This window comes from Sodiomyces alkalinus (assembly GCF_003711515.1).
Source record: "Sodiomyces alkalinus F11 unplaced genomic scaffold SODALscaffold_6, whole genome shotgun sequence".
In the NCBI taxonomy this organism is placed as follows: domain Eukaryota; kingdom Fungi; phylum Ascomycota; class Sordariomycetes; order Glomerellales; family Plectosphaerellaceae; genus Sodiomyces; species Sodiomyces alkalinus.
Genome location: NW_021167084.1, coordinates 1,279,836 through 1,303,050, shown reverse-complemented (window position 1 = coordinate 1,303,050; position 23,215 = coordinate 1,279,836). Strand labels below are relative to the sequence as shown.

General features: G+C 49.7%; 7 protein-coding genes across 7 annotated transcripts; 5 read left to right on the top strand and 2 right to left on the bottom strand.

The window, feature by feature from the left end:
- Positions 1-7,892: 7,892 nt before the first annotated feature.
- On the bottom strand, positions 7,893-9,392 carry SODALDRAFT_333751 (glycosyl transferase). Its single transcript, XM_028612063.1, has one exon. The coding sequence runs from the start codon at positions 9,107-9,109 to the stop codon at positions 7,937-7,939; it is 1,173 nt and encodes a 390-aa protein (XP_028465796.1). The 5' UTR covers positions 9,110-9,392; the 3' UTR covers positions 7,893-7,936.
- Positions 9,393-9,857: 465 nt separating this feature from the next.
- Positions 9,858-11,487, top strand: SODALDRAFT_333749 (hypothetical protein). The gene is made up of 2 exons (XM_028612062.1): positions 9,858-10,409; positions 10,535-11,487. The coding sequence occupies exons 1-2, from the start codon at positions 10,060-10,062 to the stop codon at positions 11,262-11,264; spliced, it is 1,080 nt and encodes a 359-aa protein (XP_028465795.1). The 5' UTR covers positions 9,858-10,059; the 3' UTR covers positions 11,265-11,487.
- SODALDRAFT_344816 (FAD binding domain-containing protein) lies at positions 11,474-13,257 on the bottom strand (the record flags this gene model as incomplete). Its single annotated transcript, XM_028613180.1, has 3 exons — positions 12,790-13,257; positions 11,629-12,674; positions 11,474-11,493 (listed from the first exon to the last, which is right to left on the bottom strand). The coding sequence occupies exons 1-3, from the start codon at positions 13,089-13,091 to the stop codon at positions 11,474-11,476; spliced, it is 1,368 nt and encodes a 455-aa protein (XP_028465794.1). The 5' UTR covers positions 13,092-13,257.
- Positions 13,258-15,570: 2,313 nt separating this feature from the next.
- SODALDRAFT_333748 (hypothetical protein) lies at positions 15,571-16,481 on the top strand. The gene has a single exon (XM_028612061.1). It carries the CDS (start codon positions 15,673-15,675, stop codon positions 16,396-16,398), a length of 726 nt encoding a protein of 241 aa, XP_028465793.1. The 5' UTR covers positions 15,571-15,672; the 3' UTR covers positions 16,399-16,481.
- A 678-nt stretch (positions 16,482-17,159) lies between these two features.
- On the top strand, positions 17,160-18,944 carry SODALDRAFT_351160 (phosphate transporter; the record flags this gene model as incomplete). The annotated part of the gene is made up of 3 exons (XM_028613520.1): positions 17,160-17,165; positions 17,631-18,560; positions 18,591-18,944. The coding sequence occupies 3 exons, from the start codon at positions 17,160-17,162 to the stop codon at positions 18,942-18,944; spliced, it is 1,290 nt and encodes a 429-aa protein (XP_028465792.1).
- A 1,677-nt stretch (positions 18,945-20,621) lies between these two features.
- SODALDRAFT_400233 (hypothetical protein) lies at positions 20,622-21,862 on the top strand. The gene has a single exon (XM_028615317.1). The coding sequence runs from the start codon at positions 20,749-20,751 to the stop codon at positions 21,505-21,507; it is 759 nt and encodes a 252-aa protein (XP_028465790.1). The 5' UTR covers positions 20,622-20,748; the 3' UTR covers positions 21,508-21,862.
- On the top strand, positions 21,545-21,862 carry SODALDRAFT_324441 (hypothetical protein; the record flags this gene model as incomplete). Its single annotated transcript, XM_028609883.1, has 1 exon — positions 21,545-21,862. One exon carries the CDS (start codon positions 21,545-21,547, stop codon positions 21,860-21,862), a length of 318 nt encoding a protein of 105 aa, XP_028465791.1.
- Positions 21,863-23,215: the final 1,353 nt, after the last annotated feature.

Below are 23,215 nucleotides of genomic sequence, written 5' to 3'. Positions count from 1 at the left end.
ATTCTATTACTCTGTCTATCTATCCGTCTACGGGTACCACGCTATAGATAGGCGTTATACGGTACCGAGGCACCGGTATAAGGTTACCTAAAAACGACTTATAAATAGTAAGCCTTAGTCCGAGATAATACCGTTAGGTAGGCCGAAAGTGCGGAAGATATAATACTATAAAGACTTAGTAAGTCCTTCTACTATTAGGCTACTACTCGAGGGGATATAAATCGAGTACTTTATTAGGCGGTATACTACTATAAGAATAGTATCCTGTTTCCTGTTTATAGCCGCGCTATAAACCGGTAGTAGGCCCGTGATAAAGTTAATAGATATCTTTATATAGGAGTGCTAAGGTACTAAAAGACTCGCTAGCTCGCTATATAGCTTATAATACTACGGCTTAGTGCGTTAATACATGCCGTAGGTGGGTATGAACTAATATATATCCTGTAGAAGATAGTCCTAAAAGTAAAAATCCGAGATCCTCTTAATAGTTCGTGTAACCCTATAATACCCTATATTAGGCCTATTATAGAAACACTATAGGATCTTTTAACGGAGGCTAGAGTAGTCTAGCACGAAAACGCGATTCTTAAAATAAAGGATACCACTACTCCTAGACCACTATCCGTATATAGTATCGTCGCCGTGGGCCTCTCGCTAACGGGCGTAAAAAGGGTCTTCCGCTTACGCCTCTACCACCTCTTCTAGTAGGGTGGGGGAATTAAGAGCGGGGGTAGTGCGGGAACCACGCTAATTCCCGATAAGGCCTAAAATTAAACGCCTTAATAGGGGCTCTAAAGAAAGATTATCCGCTTATATCTTAACTACCTTTTCCGGTAAGATAGGAGGAGCGGGAACGGAAACTAGGATAGTACAGGAACCATGCTAGTTCCCAATATACCCTATAATAAAATACTTCGAGGAAGACTCTAGAAAAGGCTTATCCGCTTACGTCTTTACTACCTTTAATAAGGTGGGAGGAGCGGGAAAAATAGAACGGGGGCTATTACAGGAACTATACTAGTTCTCGATATAGCCTAAAATAAGACGCCTCGATAAGGGCTCTAAAGAGAGATTATCCGCCTATACCTCTACTACCTTCGGTAAGGGGGAGTTAAGAGCGGGAATAGAAATTAAGGTAGTACGGGAACTATCCTGGTTCCCGATATGCCCCACGATAAAACGCTTCGAAAAAGACTCTACCGCCTTAGCCCGGTTAGCGACTAGGGCGCGCTTATAGGGCGCGTGCTAGGGCTTTCTTAATAGCCTATCCGCGGGGTTTAACGTCCTTAGGCGGTGCCGAATCTTAAAATTAAACGGGGTAAGCTCCTTAAGCTACCGTGCGTGCTAGCCCTTAAGCTTCGGCTTATATAGTAGATAATAATAGTTTAGGTGGTCTGTTAGAACTATTATAAGGCTCTGACTATAGGCCACGTAGTAGCGCTATATCCGAAAAGACTTAATAATAGCTATAAGCTTAGAATCGAGTATGCTATAATTAAGCTTAGCCCTACGTAGTTTACGGGATATAAATATAATAGGCCTTGATAGCCTATCCTCGAGTTAGCTAATAATAGCGCTAAAGGTAAAAGCAGAAGTATCTGGCTTAATACGTATCGGTAGAGTAGGGTTAAAATACCGTAAAACGGGCGCTTTCTAGAATAGTAGTTTTATCTCCTTAAACGCGGTCTAGGCCTATGGGGAAAGTGCGAGGACCCTAATATACCCCCCCTTTAAATAGTCTATAAAAGGGGTAATAACCTTAGAATAGTTCTTAATAAAGCGCCTATAAAAACCCATAAAGCCTAGGAAGACCTGTATCTTCTTAACACTATTAGGAAGCTCCTAGTCGCGGATAGCCTTAACGCGGGATAGGTCTATACGTACCCTATCTAGACTATAGATAAAACCGAGGAATTCCACGTCTCTAGTCCCGAATTCGCACTTATTAGGATTAGTATATAGGGACTACTCCCTAAGCCTTATAAGGACCTCGCGGATATATACGCGGTGGGTAACTAAATCCTTACTATAGATAAGGATATTGTTAAGGTACACGACGTAAATAGTATTAATAAGGCCCGTTAGCGCCTAATTAATATAGCGCTAAAAGCTCGCGGGGGCGTTCGTAAGATCGAATAGTATCACGAGATACTCGTAGTGGCCGTATTTTATCCGGAACGCCGTTTTCCACTTATCGCCCTCCCGAATCCGTAACCGATAATACGTATTTTTAAGGTCTAGCTTAGTATAGTACTACGCTAACGATAACCGATTTAGGATTTCGTGGATTAGGAGAAAAGGGGCATAGTCCTTAATAGTCACCTTATTTAACCCTCTATAGTCTATATAAAGGCGTAGTTTATTATCTTTCTTAGGGACGAATAGGATAGGCGCGCCGACCGGACTAGTAGACGGTCTAATCCACCCTTTCGTAACGGTATCCTGTAAATACTAGCGTAGTACCTCTAATTCTTATACGGCGAGGGGGTAAATAGGACCGTATAGTGGCTTCTTCCCTTCTTCGATCTTAATAGCGTGATCCTTCTACTAATACGTCGGTAGCCTCCTAGCGTTTTCGATATTAAAAATATTAGCGAAATCTTAATACAATTCCGGTAGTATAGTAACGGCTACTAGGTCCTCGTCTAGGCTAGGGTAGACCCCGTTTCCTAAGAATCTATCTCTATATCCCACTAAAGGGTTTTCTGCTAGGCCGATATAGCCGATATATAGGCCCCGCGTAGAACCTATATAGGTTAAGGTAAGGATAGACTTAGCTTATCTAAATACCCTACGCAGTTCTCTCGGTAACATGACTATACTAAGCTCCGCGTAGGTTAAGGGGTAGGTCTACGTGCTATACTACTAATTAACGTTAGAGTTAACGGCTATAAGCTATAGCCTCCCTAGGATAATCTTCGCGCCCGTGAGATTTATAATATAGAACTCGGCGCGTCGTACCCTTTTTCGACCCTAATAGTCTATCGTGACGATAATTCTATAGGTGGACCTAAGAGTGGTGGCCTTCGTGTGTCCTTCCGTAATCCAGGACACCGGGACCGGGGACCCCTTAGGGACCTAACTAGGTCCTAGGAGGGACCGATCTAAAACGTTAATATCGGCGCCTCCGTTAAACAGAGCCGACGTCTATACCTATTCCTTACCTCGGTGAAGGGAAACGCGTGCCTTTACCGGTATAGTAGTAGTAAAGGGGGTTACTCGAGGTGGGTATTATCCCTAAGGCACTTTACCCGTAACACGGCCGATTATAGGGCGAGAGGTGGATACCGGTTAGGTATTCGGGTTACTATTACTCGAGCGCTATACCTAAGGGCTAGGGTATATAGTAGTGTAATACCCCTTTTAGTTATAGTTATAGTAAGTAATAGAATTAAGGTACGATAATAGTCTAGGGCGTATAGGGTAACTAGGAGCGGAAGCGGGCGTAGAAGCAGGGGCAGAAATAGGGGCAGAAGCAGGGGTATAAGGAGGGCTACTAGTAGAACCGTAGGTGGCCGGAGCGTAGAGGCTATAACCGTGGGTATATAAGCGGAAACGACGTTACTAGGTAGCGGACTAGAAATCTATCCGGCCGACGGCTAACCCGTCGGTAATAGTTAAGGCCTTGGCCCTACAGTATACCGGGGCTAGATCCTGGTAGTCCTTAGGAACCCCTATAGATACTATATAGTCCCGAATAGGTGGGAGGACCCTTATTAGTACTATCTAAATCCTTTACTAGTTTAGGAGCTCGCCCGGTAGTTCCGACTCTAGGGCTTCCCACCGTTATATAAATTTAGCGTAAGACTCCCCCTTTCTTTAGGAGGAGATAAACTCGCTCTAAATCTATACCGCTACCTCTTATAGGCGGGTATCGTTATCGTTAACCTAACAGGATAGCCAGGCCTATAAGGCTACTTAGCTAACCCTATTAGAGTCCCCTACGTATTTATATTATAGTTTAGCCTATTAACGTTCCTTAAGGTGGTGGGGGAGGTATAATATAACGAAGTAGTTCTTCGCGGTGTCCGTGGGAAAGGATTAAGAAACCAGGTCGAACCGCTAGTTAGTCTCCTAGATAAACATACGATACTTAGCCTAGGATACGCTATCCTATTTTAGAAGGGGAAAATTAAACTTAGCCTATATAGCGGATCCGTGTATAGATAATATCGTGGATATATCGTGAGTATACTAGGATCCCGACGGGGTTATAATAATACGACGCCGAGGTTCGGCTATACGATAATAGGTAATATCGGCCGGGCTAGGATTAATAGTAGGATTAATAGTAGCGGCGGCGGTAGCGGCGGTAGCGGTGGCGGCGGTAGTGTCCGCCTTTAGCTTAGTAAGGTACGCGAGCTTACGCTTACGGTAGTTCTATACCTCTATCTATTTAAAGCGTTCGTCTAGTTATTCCTCTATTAGCGTGGCTAGGTTAATATTCGTATACGGGGGCAGGTTAGGGTTATACACGGGTCCTATCGTAGTTATAGGAGGAACGGGGATAGTGATAGGGGCAGAGGTAGTAGCAGAGATAATACTAGCGATAAGAGTAAGTATAGGGGCAGGAACAGGTACCGGTATAGTAATAGAGGTAGGAGTAGCGGGAGTAGTATTAGTTCCCGGCGTATTCCCGTTATATTCCTTATCGGCGTCCTCTATAAAGGCGGTTTCGCTATCGCGCAGCTATCGCTTAAACTAGCTAGTAGCCTCGTCGAAATCAAAGGTAGGATCGTTTATTTCGTGATAGTTAGATATCTTAGTAACTCTCCTTAACAGTCTTCGCGCCCTTAAAGGGTAGAGCGATTAAAATATTAAATAGGTAATCGTAAAGAGTGAAAAGGTAGGGTTAAGTAAGGAACTAGGCATAATCACGATAGGATTACGATAGGGGAAGTATAGGGGTAGCTAAAGAATTAGATTAATCGCTGGCCTCCCTCTTCCTAAGGGAGGCTCCTCCGCTCTTTAAGACTATACTCCGCTACTCCTCGAGGACTACTTTATTTGCTTCCTTAAGAGCTACCTTATTTACTTCAAGGGACTATTCTATTTACTAGTATAATGGCTACTTTATTTATACCTCGAGGGGTCTTAGACTAGGCACGCCTAGACCCCTATAGGTTCACACTGGGGACCCATTGTGACCACTGCTGCAGGCACCTAATAACTTATCTATTAAGGATAATACTTTAGTTCCATGACTAAGCGGCTTATAAGCGATTACCGTATATCGCTATTAGATTCTATAAAGCTACATTAAATATCCTAGCTTAGGACCAGGTATTAATCCCGAGCTATTCTAATACGGTAGAGGTTATATACTAAGCCTTATATATATAGACTAAATAAAGTATCTATATCCTTAAGGTTATTAAAGGGTAAGTATTAAGCGCGATATCCTAATTCTACTTACTAACCTTTATAGATATTATAATTATAATTAGAATCTAGTCTTAAGAGATTTTATAACGTGTTCTCTTTAAATCCCTGGCTCGTAGCGAAATACTAGGATAAACGGCTAGCTTAAGAGTATAATAGATCGGACTAATAAACGATATAATTTTTTATTACACGCCTAAAGTATTACTAACCTTTAACTATTCTAAAACGAAAATATCTTTAGGTTAACACGGATAAAGATAAGGCTTCTCGCGAGCGTTTACGGAGTCGTATAGTAATATCTAGTCGATCTATTTCGAGATTACCTCTTAATCCCCTAAAGGGTTTTAGAGGTTTAAGCTATAATAGTATAGAATTAAATTCGCGAAGCTTTTTAGTAAAAAGTATAAGGAGCGTATCCTTAAGTGGAGTTCCTCTAAAACGCTTATAAAGTTAGCGCGTAAATACTCTGTATAATCTTTACTAATAGCCTATATTAGGGTAGGTTTAAGCTTTATAAGAGTCGTTATCTTTTAATAAAAGGAATCTAGCTCTTAAGGAACGCCGACGCGAAATAGAATAAAGAGATTATTAATTAGAGGCTAAGATTAAAAGGTAAATACGCGAAGATAAGCGGCGGTATAAGCTAGAACTAAGGCGGCTTAATCTTAAGAGAGAACTATTACTAAAATTAAATTAATCGAGTTAGATATAGGCGTTAGGATTATTATTCTTTATTATTATAAGTGTTTAGTAAAACAATAAAAAGCAAGTAAAAAAACGAAAAACAAAACCACTACTAAAAACGCCTTTATATATACTAAGTTATTATTACTAATACCGTAAAAATAATAGCCCGGCGCTATAAAAACGTTTTTAAAATATTTTAAAATAACTATTTACTCTTTATTATTAGGAGTAAAAGGACGCGCCCGATTAACGCGATAATATTAGGGAGGGGGCGGGCAGGGGCGGAAAATTCTAGTAGAAGAGTTACTAGTTTATAGGCTTTAATTCTAGAGTAAGATACTAACTTACTACATACTATTTCCTTATCCGCTATATCCTTATAGCGATATTTAGCCTATAACGTATAAAGATAGTTATAGTAAGGAGGGGGATAGCCTAGGAAATATATACTATTAATAAAATATACTATAGTAAATAGGAAAGGTAATATACTACGACTAATAGAGTTCTACTCTATACACGCCTAGTAGCGCTCTTTATTTTCCTATGCGAAGATATCTAATTTTATATGAAGGATATTAGGCTAAGAAATTAGATATATTAGTAATAGACTCGGGATTATTTCTAAATCGTTTCTAAATAGTATCCTATATTTCTATTAGTATCTTTAGGTATAACCCGAAGATATATATCTTTAGCCACTGCTTTAGCCTTACGAGGAGTATTACGGTTTTTATTTGTCCTTATAGCTAATTTCTTTATAGCCTTATAGTACTACGCGGTAAGGGCGTTATCCCTCGCCTTAAGGGAACCGGAAGTATTAGGGGCGGCCTAAGTATAATAGGTGGTATAGATATATTTTTTAAGGGCGCTAAGTAAAGAAAATTTCGATCGCTATATAGATATAATTAGTTAAAGACTTTAAGTATTCTTATAAATAGAAATAGATTTATATTAAAGTATAATTCGCTATTTTCTTCTATATACCTATAAAAAACCTCTCCTATAGCTATAATTACCTTATTAGGCTTTAAAGAGTATTAGTAAGCTATACTATATTAAATTAGTATATATACTTACTCTATTAGTCTTAAATTCGGGTAAAGTATTATAACGCTTACCGCTATCCTCCCCTTAGATATACTATTAAAAGGTATTAGTCGATTTATAGTTAAAGGGTATATTATTAAAAAACTTTATAGCGGTCTATAAAGGATAATAGGATAATTAGTTTCTAGATAGAAATTATTTCCTAATTATTTTTTAATTATTTCCGATTACCCGTTATTAAAAATCAAAAGATATACCTAATAATAATATAAAATATAAGGAATTTAATATAGTTAATAAAAAAAGTGTATAGGAATTAATATTATAATACCGCTAAAATACTTATTATAAATAAATAGAGTAGTAATAGTAGGAAAAAGGTATAAATAGGTAAAAGAGGGGAAAAGCATAATAACGTGTTTAAATACGACTCGTGAAATTAGCGGAAACGTTTCCCCGTTACCCGAGCTAATCAGAATTCGCCCTATACCTACCCTTAGCTCAGCCACCGAGTTCAACATCAGTTTATATATAACCACACGAATAGGTAAGGTAAGGTACCTCGAGGTTGAGTGGGGTCATACCCGTGCCATAACATCGAGATACGTGTACGACGTATATATACTCGTGTCTCCCAACTCATCGCGAGATCTAACAGGCTAAAACGGAAGAAGAAAAAAGAAGAGAATACATTTATCTTCACGACTCTTCAAACACCTAGATATCACGCCGTCACGAGTCCAACCCGGGGCCATGGTTCACGCGAAACAGACGCAAATAATAACATTAAACTATATTCATTATATCCCGATCCCTAAACTCCCAAATACGAGTCGTCAATCTCTATAAGACCCTCATTATACAGCTCCCTAGCAATGGGATACACGGCCCGGGCAAAGTTGCTCCGCCTTTCCAACACATACCGAGGCGTAATATGATCAAACCCCTTCACTTTATGCCCAAACCGATCAGGGTTAAAGGCATGGAGGAGGTAAGACCGTGACCAGTCCCGCTCCCACTCGGGGAACTCCCCCGGCCTCTCCCACCGGTCCGCAAACCCCTCGTCAAACGCCGGCAACGCATCGCCCTGCGTCACGTTGGCCAGATTCGACGGCGCATCCCCATGCACAGCGAACAGCATATCGTTATCCTCCCCGTTCCAGCTCCCCGGCGCGAACGCCTCCCTCTCCATAATAAGCGCCTCCCCGGGCTCGGCCACCAACCGCTCCGCATACTTAGTGATCACCTCGTTACTATGCGTCGTCCACCCGCCCGTGTACCGCTCGTGCATGCCCGTCTGCCACAGCGTCATCAGCTTCCCGCCCGCCACGGACATGAACACGCCGCTGTTCACCTGCCCGCCGAGCTGCCGCCCCGCCACCGCCCGGAACCCGCTCTCCCGCAGCACCCGCACGTCGCGCAGCGCGTGCACGTCCCAGTCGATGTACACGCCGCCCAGCTCGCGCACCGCCTCGACGCGCACAAAGTCGGATTTATGCTCTAGCCCCTGGATCGCCTTGCCGTTGTTGGCGTGCGTGGGCACGTCGGCGTGGCGCACCTCCAGACCCGGCATGTTGAAGATGAGGTTGTCCCATTTCCCCGAGGTGCCGTTGGTGGCGCGGTCGATGGACGACGCGTGCGCGTTGGTGTGGAGGTAGATCTTTTCGGGCTTCCAGTGCCGCCAGGCTGCGTAGATGGAGAGGTAGTGGCTAAAGTGTAGACCAAAGTCGGATGTCGGGTCGGCGAGGACGTAGACGAAATGCGCCTGGTTGGGAATGTACGTGTATTCTCGGTCGGAGGAGGGGAAGGGAGATGTGTCGGTCTCGTGGGAGGAGGATGTCGGGTTGCCGTTAATGCCTTTGCATAGACTGGCTGTCGCGGCTGCTGGGAGGCGGAAGTGCTGGTCGCTGAGGAGGAGAAAAAAGACGAGGATGACGAGGAGGGCGAGACCAGGGGCCAGAAACTTGAGATGGAGTCTGGTCAGCATTTCAGGCGGCGTCGAGGTTGCTGGGACCGAGACCGCTTTGACAAGTAGGTTTTTGTGTAGGACGGGATCGGAGGTTAATAAGAAGTTGAAGACATGGTCGATCTGCAATGGTAGATGATGTGTACTCCGTAGACCGTGCTCAAAGCAGGACGCGAAACGTCATGAGCGTGCCGTCTTTCCATTCATTCATTCCACCTTTGGATGAAAACGACAAAGGTTCGAATGCCAGGGTAGGAGCGAGAAAAGAGGCAGGAGTCCAAAAAAGAAAGAAAAAATGGGAAGGACTCGGCGCCACTCCTCGCATTATCACTGGACAAGGGGAAACGTCATGTCTCATTCGCCGTTCTCCACGCATCTCCGCCTGACTGCTAGCAGAAAAGGACCGCCAACTCTCGAATGAGAAACATAGGTGACCTGGCAGCCGCCCAGGGCTCGCCGCATACGATGCATGATTTAGGCTCCGACAAGCGCAATAGGCGGCACCCATCTTAAGCTGTTGAAATAGCACCAACGGCATTTCCACGCTGTTGGGGGTCTTTGTATCGTTTCTGTACCACTATTGGCGGGCCGCCCCATTGGTATCGTCTCCTATTAGCCGGGCCGCCCCGCTGTAAGCGCCAGGCAAACTACGGGTGTTCCCCGGTGGTACGTTGTACGTATACCCGCTGGCTGCCCGTTGCGAGTCTAGTCGTGACCGGTGAAGATAAGTCGATGATATATTATGTATCTTGTCCTACAGTCAGTCTCCTGACAGGATCGAGAAAGATCTTCGTTATCCCGCTCACCCATCTCACCACACGTAATGAGCCCAAATATCATTCTTTCAAACTCGGAATCTTCATACTATCCGTCTTGCTGGGAAGATTGATACATAGTAGTGGCTGAGGCTTCAGTTCGGATTGAGCTGCTTCAAGCAATCCCGCGGGCGCCGCCAGACAAACCTCGTCGTCATGGCCTTCACGAACAATGCCGGCGTCTACCTCGGGCCGCTTACAACATCATGGTCCATGCCCGAGTCATGCTCCTTTCACTTCTCGCCATGTTCCACGTGCCAGGAGGGCTTCCGAGGCCAGGCATGTGTTTCCGGGGCGCCCCAAGACCACGCCGGATGTTGGCCACCCACCGTCGAAGGCGTCGCGACGCGGAACCATCCCTTTGTCGGCTGGGGGTTTTACTCTCCCGGTCTCGCTTGTCCCACGGGCTACACATCAGCTTGCACTGCAATCCACGGCCAGTTCCCGGAATGGAATATACAATTTACACTGCGGCCGGGAGAGACCGCTATTGGGTGTTGTCCGACGTAGGTCCCCTTTTCCGTGCTCTTGATAAGGTTCGGCCTACAATGTTTTTGCCTTGCCCTCTGGGCAGCGACACCCCCGAGATTTCTTCCAGATTATATAAGTCTAATGTTACATTCGTCCGCAGGGGATACCAATGCACCAACAGGAACGGCAACACGTGCATCGCCATAGCGTCGACATCAACCGACGTCCCCTCCGCAACATGCGACGGCGCCAATGTGGTCGCCACGACTCTCAAACCATTCCCGGACATCGTCACTGTAAGCCGCACAACAATAGACTCGGACGAGAGCACATCCTCCATCATCACAGGCACTGTGACACGCACCATGACACTCCTCGCGCCCATGTTCCAACTCAACTTTCAGTCTACGGATCTGATAACAACATCTTCGGCTGCAGCCTCCGAAACACCCTCCTCTAAAATACCATCCCCTGAAATACCGTCTTCTAGCGACAGATTGTCGTCTTCACCAGCCGAGCCTCCACAGAGTTCTGGGGGAGTAGGGAGCGAGCAGGACCCTGCCGGTGGCGAGACCGGAGGTCCGTCACTCTCGGGCGGTGCGTGGGCCGGTGTGGCCGTCGGAGCCATGGCCGGGCTTTTACTGGTGGTTGCTGCTGTCGGGTGGTTCATTATCAAGAGGAGGAGAAAGCAGAGACGTCTAAAGAACATGGATGAGGCGGCTCCGGGTGACGCGACCCAACCGGGCGAAGGCGATATGTACGCGGCCTACAAGGCAGCGCCGCCAGTGTACGGTTCTCATGGCGACGGTTATTCGAAGACCAAGGAGCCGATAGAGCTTCCGATCCCCAGCCCGCGACCTGTAGAGCTGCCGGCAGACAGCTGGAGGTGACGGACCTGCATAGTTGCTGCATATTTCAGGGCCATTGAAGGGCACATGCACCTATGCAAAGTCGGTTGCATGTGGGCGCTGGGGAGACGTAGATTCAGTGTTGCACATATATATAACCCACGAAGCATGAACAATACATAATGACAGCTTCAAGTTTTGTTTGATTTACCACTAGGCACTTAATGCCTGTGGAATAGAATAAGCGTTTGTCATGACCTACAAATACAATCTTTACAGAGTGTGTCATGACAGTATCGTATAATGTCGTATAATATGCATCGTACAAGTCCCTTCACCCAGCTTAGATCTCCTTCATCCTAAAATCATCCATCTTCAACCCAGCTTCACCTTCACTCTCACCGACCCGGAGAGGGGATGGGGTTATCCCAAGGCACCACCCCTACAAAAGGCTCCTCCGCCGGCGCGTAGTCCAAGACAAGCGCCTTCTTCACCTTCTTCGCCGCGACCTTACTCACGTGGAACCTCATAAGCCGCTCGTTCGTCAAGAGGTACCGCGCAGCCAACTGATACAACAAGTTCGGCCACGCCTGCAGCCTCCCCGTCACGGCCGACTCCTTCGCGTCAGCCTCGAGCGCCCGGATCCGCAACGCGCGGTACTTCGTAAACAAGCCGTCCAGCGTCTCCGCCGAGGGGACAGAACCGCGCATGCGGCCTTCGACAACCGCCCCACGGAGCAGGTTACACAGCGCCACGATATCCTGCACGCCATTGTTGAACCCCAACCCGGCATTGGGCATGAACTTATGCGCCGCGTCGCCCGCGATCACGATCCTGCCTCCCCAGCTCCACCGCCGCGCGATGCCTTCCTGGAGGTCCGCCATGCCGTGCGTCAGGCGCAACGCGAACGTGTCCCGCACGGTCCGGGTGCCGTCGAGGACAAAGTCGCCAAACAGCCCCGCGAACCGCCCGACGTCCTTCTCTTCGTAGCGGTGCCGCTCGGTCGTCGGTCCCCCGGGCATCTTCTCGTACAGGAACACCCAGGCCCGCTCGATGCCCGTGATGAACATGCAGGAGAGGTCCCGGTGGACCGTGGCGCCGGCCAGCCCGGGGCGTTCGTCTTCGGGCCGCGGGAAGCTGTACCACAGGCAGCGGTAGGTGGCGGGGAAGGGCTGCTCGGGGCCCCATGCGGGTGCGAGGGAAGGGTCGGCGGCGAGGGCGAGCTGGCGCATCAGACGGCGCGTTATGCTGTGCACGCCGTCTACGCCGAGGACGATGGTCCCGGTGTAGGAAGTGCCGTCGGTGCAGGTCACTGTCGCGCCGGAGGCATCGGTGGTGATCTCGGCGACGGACTTGTTGAGGTGGTACCGCTCCTTGGCGTCTTCTGGGAGCGCATCGTACAAGGCCTGGACGAGATGAGCGCGGTGGAATGCGATGAGACCTGAACCGTGACTTTTTTTTTCCGGGTTGGTTTTGTTCGTATTAGCGCGTGGGCGGATCAGGACAAAAGCACGAAACTATTCAAGTGATCGAAATGGTCGTTTTGCGCTCGCTTGGCTTTGCTTACTTCTTTTTTATGAGCGTTGGAAGTGTGGTGTCCTGGTATTTTGTCCCTGTGCGCAGGTAATTTCTTACTCTGTCGACCTCGGCGGAGATGGGTTTGATTCGTTGGTATAGACCCAACTGATGCATGACGCGCAGGCTGGCGGGACCGAGAACCATGCTGGAGCCTTCATCGAGGGCGACGTCGGCCCTCCTTTCGAGCACCACGAAGTTAATGCCGGCTTGGTAAAGGGCGTGGGCGGCCGTGAGACCGTTGGGGCCGCCACCGACGATGATGACCTTGAATTTGTTTGTATGCGCGCCCATTGTGGACGTGCTTCTTCTCTTTTTTTCTTCTTTTTTTCTTCTTTTTTTCTTTTTTCCCTCTCCTCCGCCGCCCCCCTTTGCGTTCTCGTCTTTTCTTCTGCTTCGCAAGTGGTGAATCCCGGATGTGGGGTGGGTCGTGTTCCCGACGTTCTGAATGAGGGTGACGATCGGTGCAGTCAGCGGGACCAAATTCGAGGAACTTGAGGGTCGCAGGGGACAACAGTCTTTACAAGCTGGGCTGCTCAATAGGAAAGATGAGAAAGTGGAATATCTGCAGGGAGGGACTAGAAATATAATACCATCTCGTGAAATAACATGAAGAATTTACACGTATCCTGCGCCTCATATAATTGTTCACTCGTAAGAAGTTAGTCTTAATGCACGACAGACCTGCAGCCAGGTTTAGTACCGGCCAGGGTGGTCCGCTCGATTCCCTGCCGGGCAATACAGAGCACATTCATAGAACGACCAAAGGAGCTCCGTCCGTGCTACAAGTACTACCTCACTGGAAGCCTACGTTACCCAAGGTGGAAACGTTGGGATGAAGAAGGGATGTCAGTCTTCAAGAACAACTGCTAATGAGCAAGTTACATGAAGAGTAATACACAGGAACCTAAACTCGGGCTTTGCGTTATCGGGACAGCCTTCGTCCTACAGATAATCGCATCACGGGCAGGTCACAGAGATCATAATATTTTAGTCAAGGAAGGCTTGACTTTTTAAATTCGGTCACGTCTATCAAAGGTAGCCAAGACGCGCCATGTGCTTGGGACTGGCTGGAGATCGGGGGCTCGGTCAGATGTGAAACGACGGGCTGCGGAAAACCCGGGGTCGACTCCGACTTTAGCCCCGGCAACTTCCGGGGACCGGGGGGCGCACCGAAGGAATGGAGAACACACGGCTACCAGTCAAGGTACCAGCACCTCCGCAACGGCAGGTACCGTTCTGCCGTTTCTCGCGTCCACAGTGTCGCGTTATACGGTACGAATATGTTATCGATTGCACGTTGAATCAAGAGGTACATGTACGCTGTACCGTTCGCTAAGGTACCTACGAAGCAGCCCTCCCTCCCGCTGATTTAGTGCCGTTATTAGTTCAATTTCTCAGGCTCCCCCTCCCGTGAATTCCGGAGCACGACATTAAATCTCGCGCCGTTTTCTAGGCAAAGTATAAATGTATTAAAGTCTATTAATTGTCATCGTTTCGACTATAAAACTTAAATACTAAGAGGAATAACCACGATACAAGGAAACTATAAAAGATTCCGAACATGACAAACATGCAATGGCATTATCGACACTTGTTGCCTGCTCAACGCAAGCCGTCAAGATATGCCGTCTTACCTCGGTCACTTGAAAGAACTTGATTAATACAATTCTAATATCTGTGATGTGATATACGTTTCCCCGAGACTTTCTACGGTATAATTCAGACCCACCGTGTCGCCGGGGAACGGAAGAGAGAGAGGTAGGGGGCGTCGGCCGGTGGGCTTGTCCGACGTTAGACATGCGGATACTAGATAGGTTCCCGGTTCCGGGTTCCCCACTTCTCCGTTCCGTACATGTACACAACGACTGCGGCTTCGCGTGTTACCTATTCCACTGCCGAGTCCCGAAAGCCGACGACATACCAGCTGACCTGCTGGCGAAGGATCATGATACGACTCTCATGGATATACAGTATACTCGACCCCCTCTCATTTCCTCCTGTTTCACGGCAAGGCTATGCATAAACAAGGTAAATCAATATAGATCAAGCAAACATGTGAAGTGATGTGGATTTCGGCATAAATTGTAATACCCTATGGCCGTACTGCCGTGACACGCGACACTTTCTTCAGTGATCGACCCGAGTTCTTTCCACTTTAACGACGGAGCGCTTACACCTGTAGAGTGTAGGGAGAGAGAAAGCGGCAGTCAGGCCGTCTTTGCTCCGCGCAATTGACGACGGGGTGACAAAGCGAGTGCCGATCACGAACCCGTTCGAGCGGGTATGCGGCGACGTTATTGGATTTTTACCCGGTTGCGCCGACTGATCGGCACTTCGCTACAGATGATCGTCATCGTCGTCTCACTATCACGGTGCATGGGGCTTCCATGCGCTGGGTTTGGTGCCCCTTTCCTAACTGCCGACGTTCCACTGTGCGCTTGGCTGCAATCTATCTGGATATTGTCCCCCTCATCGTCGCATCCCCCCCCCGAACAGGATCACGGCACACCTTCGACGACGAACCCTGACTGCGTTGTGGGCAAGACAAGTTTCATGTTGGGGATGGGGGACTGGCACCCTGGAGATGTTCGCCACAGACTACCAGAAAGACAAGCGCCTCTTTGTGAGTCGTGCGGATATGCGACTACTCTCCAGACTCTGGGGTCGGAAGAGGGAACATGAAATCCACGAATATATAAGGGAGTGATGGATTGCCCTCGTCGATTAACGTTATGAATCTTCCCGCTCATCAAGCTCATCTCCCGCTTACACTCCATCCTCATCTCTTTTACCCCAAACCACGGTCCACCAGCCAAGGGGGAAAAAAAGACGAAAAAAAAAAGAAGAAAAAAAAAAAGCCCCAGCCGTCAACATGACCAAGTTCAGCACCATCGCGGCCGGCGCCCTCTGGGGCCTCCTGACGGCATCAACGGCCTCAGCCCACTACGTCTACAGCATCCTGATCGTCGACGGCCAGCAGACGCCCGACTGGCAGTACATCCGGCAAAACAGCAACAACATCCAGCCGCACAAGGAATTCCTGGTCGGGCCGTCCAACGACTTCCGGTGCAACGCCGGGTCGCAGAACAGCGCGCACAACACCGAAGTGGCGACCATCGGGCCCGGCACGCGGCTCGGCTTCAAGCTATGGAATAACGGCCAAATCCTGCACCCGGGCCCCATGACCATCCACATGTCGCGCGCGCCCGGCGACGTGCGCGACTACGACGGCAGCGGCGACTGGTTCAAGGTGTACGAGGACATTATCTGCGGCCCGCAGTACCCGCTCCGCGATACCGACTGGTGCAGCTGGGACCAGGCCGTCGTCGAGTTCACGGTGCCCCATAGCACCCCGCCCGGCCAGTACCTCGTCCGGGTCGAGCATATCGCCCTGCACGGCGCCGAGAGCGGCGATACCGAGTTCTACTTTACTTGCGCGCAGGTCGAGGTTACGGGTAATGGGAACGGGAACCCGGGCCCGCTGGTGCAGATCCCTGGCCTTTATGATCCTAATGACCCTGCCCTTCGCTTCTTCATCTATGGCGCCCAGGCGTACCCTTATAACCAGGTCGGTGCCCACACCGTCTGGTCGGGCTAGGGGTGGAAGGGATGAGACGAACGTTTTGGTTTCTGTCTCTTTATTCCCGTCCTCGGTCCTCCTAGAGAAGCTCGGATGATCGGACCTATTCACTTTCTTTGGGGATATTTTTCAACTTTCATGTCCATAGCTTCTTTAGAGAGCATAACCCCATTTCCGTTTCGTTCCTCGCATTGGACTGGAGATTGGGACGGGTTCCTCTCATGTACATAACATTGAAATGTGCCAGTCGAGCCAATTCTTCGCTGGGCCCAAAGGCCCCAGTGCCTTTTCAACGCATGCGCCCACAGTGAACAGCTGAAACCGGTTTTCTATAAATGACGTGACGTGGTTCGTTTCCATTTCGACTTGAGATTTGCGGGTACATGTATTTACACATGCATGTATTTGATCGGATCGGTGTAGCTGACTTACATGTACGGTTTACCTATTGGACAAGCATGTGATGGAGACAGAGAACATGAAGGGTCCAATCCGATTAGGAACGGCTATACGGCCACCTGGATAACAATGAAATAATTCACTGGGACGTTCTTCTGTCCACCGACCCTTCTCTACGGAGGTGCTGAAGAGGCGAATCCGCGCGACGTTGGCTTTACACCCGTATACGGTATATCAGCAGCTCGAAATCTTAGAGACTTGGGGGTGGGGGATTAATTCGTCGCAGTTGCGCACGATTGTCCATCTTGACGTCGTTGGTCCCACGGAGATCGGAGATTATTAGAGAAGGAAAAGCGTCAACACCTCGCAGTGTTGGCCACATGTGGGTATATTATATATCGGGTCTCGGTCTGGGCGTGGAGGGAGGGGGGCGTGAAGGAGTTGAGGTCTTCACAAAAGGGAGAAGGATTGTCTGGCTCCTAAAGTCTTGCTTCCTTTCTTTTTTTTTTTTTCTTGCCTTTATTTCCCTCATTCTTCCAAAGTTCCATCCGGGTCTCTTGCGGGTCAAAACCACGCCAGCTGCCGTCTGTGATCAAGAGAGGAAACAGGTCACACGACTCACACCCACACCATCGAGTGTTGAGTGTTGCTTTGCACTGTTGTGACGCTGTCTTCATCGTCGTCGACTCGTCGTCAACCAAGAGAGTGAGATTGAGATTCATCACAGAGAGCTCGCCGCAACTCCGCCCATCATGGATGGTCGCCTTCCCCCAATACGACTGGATCCTCGCCATCACAAGCATCGCCTTCTGCGGCAGCTCGTTCGGAAACGGCGCCAACGATGTCGCTAGCGCGCGATCCCCTTCTACCTCGCCTTCACCGGCGCCGTGCTAGCCCTGTTTATCACCATCGAGGCCCCCGGCGCCCCTAGCCTGGAGGAACTCGGTGCCGGTACGGCCTCGGGTATCGTCCTGGGCACCTTCGCCGGTATTCTCGTTATTTCCTACATTTTCTTCCGGCCCTACTTTCACCGCGTCGTCATCCTCCAGGGCCCCCGTATCCGTCCCTGGCACATCCCCCTGGGGCCTTTGCTCTGGAGGGACGACCCGCCTTTGTACTTCCCCGGCAAGGGAGACTCCATCGTGCGAGACTACTACTTGAGCGCCCACAGCGATTCCTCGGAGCCGCCGGAACATGACGACCCTAGTGACCCCAAGGCGCTTTCCAAGTCGGACAACGCCCAGTTAGTGTCCGACGGCGTCGGCGGCGGCGACGACTCGGTGACCGAGAAAAAGGTCGACCCCGAGACTCCCCACACTCACGGTATCAAGAACAGCAACGAAAAAGGACGGGATCACGCCACGGCTTTGGGTACTGCCAGCAGCAGCAGCAGCAGCAGTGCGACAACACCGCCAGCCCCGGCCCTCGAAGACGTCGAGCGCGGCCATATCATCCGCCGCCGCCGCGCCCGCAAGCCCGAGCCCGAAGAGCGGTTCCTCGCCCCGACAGCCCACCTGTCCATCTACCACCCGCGGCGGCAGTGGAGCTTAGTCAAGTACTTCCTCCTGCAAGGCGTGACGCGGGACTACGTGACGCACGAGTCGCTAGCGCTAGCGGCGGTGCACGGGCGGGCGAAGCAGTACCATAACCGCGTCGAGCACCTGTGGACGTACGCGCAGGTGGCGAGCGCCATCATGATGTCTATCGCCCACGGGTCTAACGACGTGGCTAACGCGGTAGGCCTATGGGTAGCCTCGTATCAGGTCTACCTCGACGGCGAGGTCACGGACAACGTCCGCACGCCGGTATAGATTCTCGTCATCGCCGGTTTCCTCCTCGGCGCCGGCTTCTGGTTTATAGGCCACTATATTATTAGGGCGCTCGGGAATAAGATCACGCAGCTAAGCCCTACGCGTGGTTACGCCATGGAGCTGGGCGCCGCTATTACGGTGTTGTTGGCTAGCAGGCTCGGGTTACCCGTGAGCACCACGCAGTGTCTGACGGGTGCCGTAGTCGGTGTGGCCTTGATAAATCTGGACACCGGGGCTATGAACTGGCGCCAGCTGGGGTGGGTCTTTGGCGGCTGGATTCTGACCTTGCCTGCTGCCGGTCTAATATCCGGGTTGTTGACCGTCATGGCCCTCAATGCCCCGCAGTTTCGGTGAGGAAGAGTTCAAGTTGTCAAAAGACTACATGTAGACTCTGTCAAGTCTGTCGAGTCTGTCCTGACACCTGAGGTTAAAGATTGAATGAAAATCCTAGATATGGGGCGCAAAGGAGGGTTGGTACGAGCGAAATGAATAATGTTCGCATCATGTCAGCATACAATTGATGTCTTTCGATAGAGGTATAGACTCGTGTTAATACTGATGCTCGTTTGTCATGACTCTCGTCCCCGTTATGTCTCAGCAGGGAAGGAAGCACAAGACCCAAGGAAGTAGGTAGTTGAGCAGGCCTATTCTCTCGCAACTCAGGAGAAAGCTGACCGAGCTTGGGCGAAGCATCGCGGATGATTCTCGTGATTCAGGTCCAAAGCATCCAGACATCTTGGACATGCACATGGGAAGACGGCGTAGGGTACCCGTGCTGGCAAGTTGAGACTTATATCCTTCGGCTTAGCTTGGGTTCAGAGTTGAGTGAAACAGAGGAGATTGCTTGCTTGACTGCATGGTGCGTTGCATTGCGTCTGAGCGTACGATTCTCGTCTCGATTCTTCATTCGAGTCCGATTTTCACCAAGAGAAACCGAAGACTATTCGTAGATAAAATGCATGTGGTTTGCGATTATCAGTTCGAGCTTTAAGTTACCGACTTTGATTCAATTCCGTTGCGTCCAAGGCCGATGAGAGTTGCCGGCGTTCGTGACGGTGACGGACATAGGTACCGAAGTACTTTGTACTTTGCACAGATGCACCCGAGCGTGAACAATAGGGTTAGGGAGCAAGAACCAGTTCGGGTTAACGACCAATAGTGTCTGGGCGGGATAATCTCGGCTCGTTCGAGTGCGAGACGCTAACCGAGTCTAATCCGGTCTAACCCGGTCGGGGACGACGGGTCATGCCACGAGTCGGCCCCTGCGTCAGGTTGTCGGAGTTCTTTGGTGGGGAAACGGAACCAATCGCGGGAGACGCGGCTCGAGAAAGGTACCTTGTACTTCGCATGTTGCGTGCAGTATTACGAAGTACCTATGTACGTTGTACTGCACAGAGGAGTTTTTCCCCCTCCTCTACCTTACGTATCCATGTAATTACAGAGTATTGATACAACAGCTCGACCTACAATGTACGGACAAGTCGAGCTTGAAAATAACGAGAACCATAACGAGAACCATTATAGTACGACACACTACTTCGTTCACCTCCTCCCATTCTCTCCCTATAAAATAGGAATAGTCTCTGAGCAATTTACCACCAGCTACCGGACGCTCGGGCTCTACACAGTACGAAGTTCTTCATAGTTCTACCTACTAACTACTAACTTCTGTACCAGACACCATGGCACCACGACTACCTAGACAAGGAAGGTGGGTGAGGGCACGCATCGCAAAATCGTATGCATGCACGAACTGACGAACTGACAGACCCAGTTGTTCGTCAACAGAGTCGAAGAAAGATGAATCCTCAGCCCAGGGGGAAAGAACCCCGGAACCCACCTGAGGTGGGGGAAAGACCTGCATTCAGAATCTATAGCCCTGTCTGGCCCTTGTCTATGCTAATTAGCTAGTCCGAAACCGAGTCGAAAACCCCTGTCCATCTTCTCTAAAGAGGGGGAAGAAACACGCCAAGAGAGCGACGGGGGGGGCAACCGCTACGGAAGTCGAGTCGAGATACAACGTATCCATCTCTCGATCCGTGCAGATAGAAGCTCACTCTCTAACTGGATGGTTGATGGACCGTTCGTCGACGGGACGCAATAGCTGCATGGATCCCTCGTCGAATTCGTCCACTCGTCCACATTTTGGTGTCCTTCTATGCAGCTGCGCAGGCCCAACATCAGTGTCCCCCAGTGTCCCCGTGTCGCAGCGTTGCGCCCCTATTCCCCATTTCCCTATTCCCCGTTCACCAAACCCAAAGGAAGAAAGAGAGGGAAAAAAATCCAGCCTCTTTTTTTCCTTCTCCTCTCCTTCCAGACTCGATCTTTGCCGGCTCTCCTCGTCCATTCGTTTCTTTCCCCTCATTCCTACCCGCCTCCAGCCTTCACTCTATCCAGTCCTTTGGCCCCTACTCCTCCTCTTCCTCACCCTCCTTTTTCCCGTCGTCCTATTCTTCGGCCCTTCGACTCCGTCTTCCTCAACCAACCACTCTCATTCCACCAGACCCAAAACTGTCAACCAAGAGTCGCAAGACCCGGCGTTTTCGACCACGTCCTGCCCGCCCATTCGTCCATTCGACAAAACACTCTACCCATCTCGGTATCCTATTATCTAGAACACCACTGTGCTACCACCGCAGCCAGCAAAATCATTTCCCAGACGCATCTTGTCTCTTTAGACACCATTCGGCCGCTCCTTCAACCGAAATCATCATCGTCATCCTCCAACGAACGTATACGAAGTGACATTCAAACCGCAAGCGCACAGGAAGACAGCTCCGTCATACACATTCCACCCTCAAACTCATTCCCTCTTGAGAATTGGGCTTCATTCCCCCCCCGAAGGACTCTAAGGACCAAGAGGAATACAACTGTCAACCGGCTTCCTTCATCTGCATCCTACCGCCCTCCGCTCTAAACGAATTCACCACCGCATCCCAAACATTGAAATTACAATGGCACCCGGTGGCTTCTTCGACCGCCTCCAGGCTTCGATCCAGCAGAAGATCGAGCTCTTCCGCCTCGAGCAGCGTTACACCCGCCGCCGCCACCGCCGCTCCACCTTCATCTCCAACGCCGTCTACGTCGACGGCGAGTACGTCTACCAGACCCCCAACAGCACCGGCTCCTCCTCCACTTCCTCCGATCCTCCTTCCGCCCGCGTCGACGCCCTTCATCAGTCCGAGCCCGAGGCCGCCGCCTATGCCGCCGCCGCTGCGAAGGAGAAGCGGTTGAGCCGTCGTCTATCCAGCTTGGCCATGCCGCGGAGGTGATTGCCTCACCTTTCGCGCCCTTTTTTTCTTTCTCTGCTCCTTCGTCGGTGGTTGGGGCCGACGGGACGCATCCTGGGCCATGAAGCGCCGTTCTTCTCCCGGTTTTGCATTCTCCTCTTAGCTTGGGAGCTTGCCATTTTTCTCTTTTTTTTCTTCTCTCTCTTTCTCCGTCTTTTACCATTTCATCTGGGCATATATCCCTCGCACGCGCTTGATTCAAGCTAGCGATTTACTTTTTTTTATTTTCCTATTATTTTTGGGCATACGTCACGGATAGAAGACCGCACCGGCCTTGGCCTCGGAAAGTGCGCAACAAGAAACAGCAAAAGGACAGGAAAAAAAAAATTAACTGCAACGACGCCGATGACTATCAAAACCGACCGACTTTTTTCGCTTAAGCAACTTTTGCTGGCATGGCAAATGTAGTCATGAGACGAGACACCCACCCGCACGATCATCACGTCAGTCATTCGCCCAGCCCTCAACAGACTTGTCGTCTCATTCTTTTTATTTTTCCTTCATTCCATTCTGTACATGCATGTGGGCTTTCATCATGTTGTCAACCCCAGGCGAGGAAGCTACGGCAGAAAGTCCAAATGACCACAGGACGGCTGAGGGATCCCATGTTGCTTTTTTCTTCTTCCCACTTACTTCCCTGGGGGCTGGGCTAGGTGATGCCATGGACCCGATGTACCCGGGAGTGAATCGGGATACATGGCTCGCTGCACCAGCCTTCCCTTGCATTTTCATTTTGAGAATATTTGTTTTTGTAATCTGTGCTGGCTAGTAGGGGATCCCTCGCTGCCGTTCCTGGACGCCTCGCCGCCTGTGCGAGGGGGTTGGGACGGACAGGAAGGAAGAAAAGGAGTCCTGGCCAACCATGCCACGAGCAAACCCTGGAAGATGGGCCGGACGTCGGCATTCTTATGCTGTTACATAGGCATGTACGGAGTGGTATCGCTGTCCAGCATCGGATACGGCGTATCACGGGTGGGCCGAGGCAAAACCAAGCAAGCATGTGACTTGCTTTGCCAATACAAACATGATGTGACCAATTCATCAGCGTATTGTGAATATATCCCTGACTCCTCCTGAAGTTGGAAGCTCGATTGACGTCTTTCGCCTGGCAGATGAGGCATCCCATCTGCGAGACGTTGAAGGATGGTTTTATAACCGCGCCATTGCGGCGCCGTGCCGCCGGCCCAACATGATACATGTAAGTCTCGTCTCGGGTATCTTCATGTTTGGTCCGACGTACCTTGATTCGGAGGCCAATGTCAGATGTCGACGTCTCGCCGATCCGTGAGCCTCCGAAATGTGGGGACTTACGGACCGGATATCGGGAACGACGAT